Source organism: Oratosquilla oratoria, unplaced genomic scaffold (assembly GCF_046742065.1).
Source record: "Oratosquilla oratoria isolate Oo_2021 unplaced genomic scaffold, ASM4674206v1 SCAFFOLD181, whole genome shotgun sequence".
Lineage (NCBI taxonomy): Eukaryota > Metazoa > Arthropoda > Malacostraca > Stomatopoda > Squillidae > Oratosquilla > Oratosquilla oratoria.
In genome coordinates, this window is record NW_027467534.1 from 1 (window position 1) to 5,000 (window position 5,000).

General features: G+C 38.4%; 1 protein-coding gene across 1 annotated transcript; it reads left to right on the top strand.

Annotated features, from left to right (window-relative positions):
* Positions 1 to 689: 689 nt before the first annotated feature.
* On the top strand, positions 690 to 1,049 carry LOC143022795 (uncharacterized; the record flags this gene model as incomplete). Its single annotated transcript, XM_076181164.1, has 1 exon — positions 690 to 1,049. A coding segment is annotated over one exon (360 nt), but the record flags the coding sequence as incomplete, so codon positions are not given.
* Positions 1,050 to 5,000: the final 3,951 nt, after the last annotated feature.

Genomic DNA, 5,000 nt, shown 5'->3' on the forward strand with positions numbered 1-5,000 from the left:
GAAAGAGAATAAATTTGTCAAAATCATAATCGAGTACCGAATGGGGAGGGGGAAGCCCATCTGGAGAAGTTTTCTCTCAGACTTATCACTATCACTGTCAACATCACCATCACCATCACCATCACCATCACCTTCATCATCGCCATCACTCTCACCATCACCGCCACCACCACTACTATCATCACCACAACCACCATCACCATCACCATCACCATCACCATCACCATCACCATCACCATCACCATCACCATCACCATCACCATCACCATCACCATCACCATCACCATCACCATCACCATCACCATCACCATCACCATCACCATCACCATCACCATCACCATCACCATCACCATCACAATCACCATCACCATCACCATCACCATCATCATCACCATCGCCATCACAATCACCATCACCATCACATTCTCCATTACCATCACTTTCACCATCACCATCACCATCACCATCACCTTCATCATCATCGCCATCACCATCATCATCATCACTGTCACCATCACTGTTATTATCACCATCAGTATCACTGATACTATCGTTATTGTTATAATTATAATTACCTTTTCTTCATGAAAGATCGAAATGTCCCTATCGGAGTTAAAATAGTGATATACAAGAGTATTCTTAGACCCATATTGACATATGGATGTGAATCTTGGACTTTAACAACAAAGACCAGCAGCAAAGTCCAAGCAGCAGAAATGAGAGCATTGAGACTCATCAAGGGGGTTACGAGGTTTGACCACATACGCAATGATGCAATTAGCCAAGAGTTGGAGGTAGAGGGCATCTTTGAGATTGTAGAACGTGCACAACTAAGATGGTTTGGACATGTTAAACGAATGGATCAGGAGAGGACCGCAAAGACACCAACCGGCAAGCGACCCGTTGGACGACCCAGAAAGAGATGGATAAAGAATATTGACGATGGGCTACGCCGACGGGGCACAACGCTTGAACAAGTACGTCAAAACCGGATCTTCGACGACAGGGGAAGTTGGCGGTCTCTCATACTGACAGGTGGCGACGCCTAACAAGGGTCTGGTAAAGGTAACCTATTCTTTAATTGATAAATAAATAAATCAATTTACTAATTCATAGCTCATTTCTTTATTCTTATACTATTTTTTATATATTTTCATTAACTTCTTTATTTCTTTCTTTATTTCTTTATTTATCTATTTATTTATCTATATACTTGTTTATTTATTTATTCATTTATTTATCTATTTATCTATCTATTCATCTATTGTATTTATCTATTTATCTATCTGTCTGTTTATTCATCTATCTATCTATTTATGTGTTCATTCGTTCATTCATCTATTCAAATGTATTTTTCATTAATTCTTTATCTATTCATCTATTTATTCATCTATTTCTGCCACTCCTGGTATTTGTTTTGTAGGTCCTCATATCTTTACTGGCTTTCTTCTGTTTGTCACAAGACGGTTTTTTCAGCTGCGAGAAAACACCGTAATATTGGAGACTTTAGCGGCGCCTCTACTGACCAGAGTAAGGCAGGATATTCTTTTGTGACTCCAGAAAAGAATGCTCATCATTTCTTACTTCGTCTATCCCTCCTTTCTTTTGCCCTCCGTAAATCTCTCATCAACCACCTGCAGAACCTCTCTGGTACGATAGTGTTCCCCCATGGATAGAAACGCTGGTTGCAGGTGGCGAAATACAGTTCATTCGCGAGAGGAGAAACCCTAATTGAATAGTGAAAAAGATCTCGGCGTAATTATTAGTAACGATCTCAAATCATCCAAGCAGTGTATTTCAGCCTCTGAGAAAGCAAATAAGATTCTAGGACTGATTGCGCGATCTTTTGACTTCAAAAGTCCATCACTCATTAACAAGCTATATAAATCGTTAGTTCGTCCACATTTGGAATATGCTATTTCCGTATGATCACCGAATCTCATTAAAGACATTGACAGACTGGAAAAAGTACAACGGTGAGCCACAAAACTAATTCCAAATATAAAAAATAAATCATGCGAAAATCGACTAAAACATATGAATCTGTTTTCCCTAAAAAAGCGTAGACTCAGAGGTGACTTGATACAGATCTTTAAAATTCTAAAGGGAATTGACATCAAAAGTGACAAAATTTTCACATTGAATGAGAATCAGACAAGAAACAATAGTCTCAAACTGTCCGGAAATAGATTCAATTTGGAAGTGGATAGAAACAACTTCGCCAACCGTGTAGTTAATGAATGGAATAAACTTCCTGCACAGGTAGTGCAATGTAGTTCAGTTCGAAGCGTTAAAAATCATTTAGATAAACACCTAAGCAAGATGCTGTAATGATTATAATTTATCTTATATTATTTGTTTTTGTTTTGTTATCATTTGTCTGTTTGATTGTCATTTATTATTAGTTATATGTCAATTTATTATTATTTACTATTTACCTGTTTGTTTATTATTAAACTATACCTATGCATTTATTAATGTATTTTATTTGTTATTTACATTATTATAGTTTTTGTTTATAAATTTATCGTTATTATGATTTTTTTCGCATCCGATCTAGATATGAACCAAAAGGTCTCCTGTCGGTATGCTCCGCCTTAGTAATCCTTTGTAAGGGCTAACATGCTCAAACAACACTGAAAAGACGCACCTCAGGTGACCTTATTAAGCAGAAGACGATCGGACTTCCCCCACCCCCACTACCGTGACCAGGTCCTTAAGCGACCATAACCCAGCTCTGAGCTGATTGAAATCGTCTGGAGACTACTGTGGTAGGATCCAAGAAGAGGGTTTGGATGTGGGTATGGGGGGAGGGTCACCGTATTGAACGGGTGAGGGCGTCGTCGACTCCGGACGATAGAAGAAGGACGTGGTCGACGTAGTCACCGTTGCATGTCCTTCTCAAGTCCAGCCTTGGGAGGAGGAGGAGGAGGAGAGAGGAAGGGAGCGGGAGGGTGAGGTGTGTGAGATATCTCTTTTTCCCCCCTTCCTACTGTGTTTAATTGTCACTTTTATCGCTTACATTTTTGCAAAGAGCAACTTGTATAATTTCTCTTCCTTCCCTCCTTCCTTTCTTTCCCATTTCTTTTTTCTTTAGCAAACGCTAAATAAAATTGAGTACTCTCAGCCTGATTATTTTTTTAGAGTTCGCCATTATAAGGAACGGAATGAAGGAGATTATTATCGTTGTTATTTTTCTAAGAGCATAATGACCTTTGGAAGTCGTTCAACAGGAAAAAAACAAAGACATAAGAAAACGAAAAGAAAATGAAACACAAAAAAACAATAAATTTAAAAAAGCGACAAGAGCAAAGAGGCAACAAAAAAGAGCTTAACAGAAATAAATGGAAAAAATGAAGGAAGAGGAGGGAAAGGAAAAAATACAAGAAAATACATTTACACATATAACACGGACACGCAGGTATATCTAAGAACAAACACACACACACGCACACTCATACACACGCACACACACACACACACACACACACACACACACACACACACACACACACACACACACACACACACACACACACACACACACACACACACACACACACACACACACACACACACACACACACACACACATACACAGGCACGAAAGCTCTTAGAGGAAGCTAAAACCAAAAGCGATATGAGGACCGAAGAAGAAAGAGCACATTTTTGGGAGAGTTGTCACTTAGGTGAGGAAATGGTTTCTAAGAAAATAAGAAGGCAGTATTGCAAAGTAAGCATTATGAGGAAACTTAGAATAGTATATGCTAATGTTGATGGTTTACTGTCGGCTAGGTTGGAGATAAATGACTACTTAAGGATAAACGAGCCTGATATATTGTGTCTAGTAGAGACTAAGCTCCCAAAAATGTTGATATATAGTTGAAGAACAGCAGATATACCTCCTGGAGAAGAGAGAGAAGATGAAAAGGGGGCTGGGTGCAGCAGGAGTGATGTTTGTGGTGAAAAGTGATATAAAAGTGGAAGAAGCAAATGTGAGTGAGTGAGGGCAGCGGTGAAACAATTCATCTAAAGATTAGTACCAAAGGGCACAAAAAAGAGACTTCATAGTGGTATAAGTTCCCCCAAGACAAGAACTTAGAATGAAACTGAGTATCAAGAAATGCTATTGGATACATCTCTTTTCCTAAAGAATAATATTGAACAAAGTAGCAAAATAGTCCTTACTGGAGATTTTAATTGCAGTGAGGTCAACTGGGAGGAATGGGAAGCAAGCAGCAAACAAATTCCTGAGGAAATACCCTGCTGAGTATAGCAATGGACAACACAAAGTCCCAGTGGGTAAAGGAAGTGACCCGGTTAAGAAGAGAAGACACTCTCACAAGATAAAATCTGTTACTAACCAAAGAGCCAGACATCATCAGTTCCTTGAACTATCTTTGCCGAATAGGAAAAAGTGACCATGTTACATTTTAATTTCAGTTGAGGGTTGAGAAAATAGATCTAAGTAATAAATAAGACAGGCAAGGGAGACTGAATTTTAGGAAAGAAACTTAGGGTTGAAAAAAAAAATATTTGAAGAAACAAACTGGGAGGAATTCATGAATACCACGGGCATAAGGAGGAAATGGGAAATCTTTATTGATATTTATAACCTAGGAGTAAACAAAGATGTGCCAAAGGCTAGAGAAATGAAGAAGTAAAAACAGGATGGTTTAACAAAAAGCGTGAGATTGTGAAAAAGGCCAGGGACGTGGTTTGGGGAAAAAGGAGGAAGAAAATTAGCAACAAAACAAAAGAAGCTTACAAACAATCTAGGAATAACTACACAAGAATTCGCAGGGAGGAAGAATGCAAATTTGAAAGTGGTGTAGTAAATAAATGTAAAGATGAATCAAAACTGTTTTACAGGTTTATAAATGGTAAATTAAGACACAGGGAAAAATCATCAAGTTGAAGAGGCTTCAGCTCCGGCAGAAATAATGAATGAACGTTTCCAATCTGTCTTCACAGTTTTTTTTTTAATAAGCAAGGGGAAT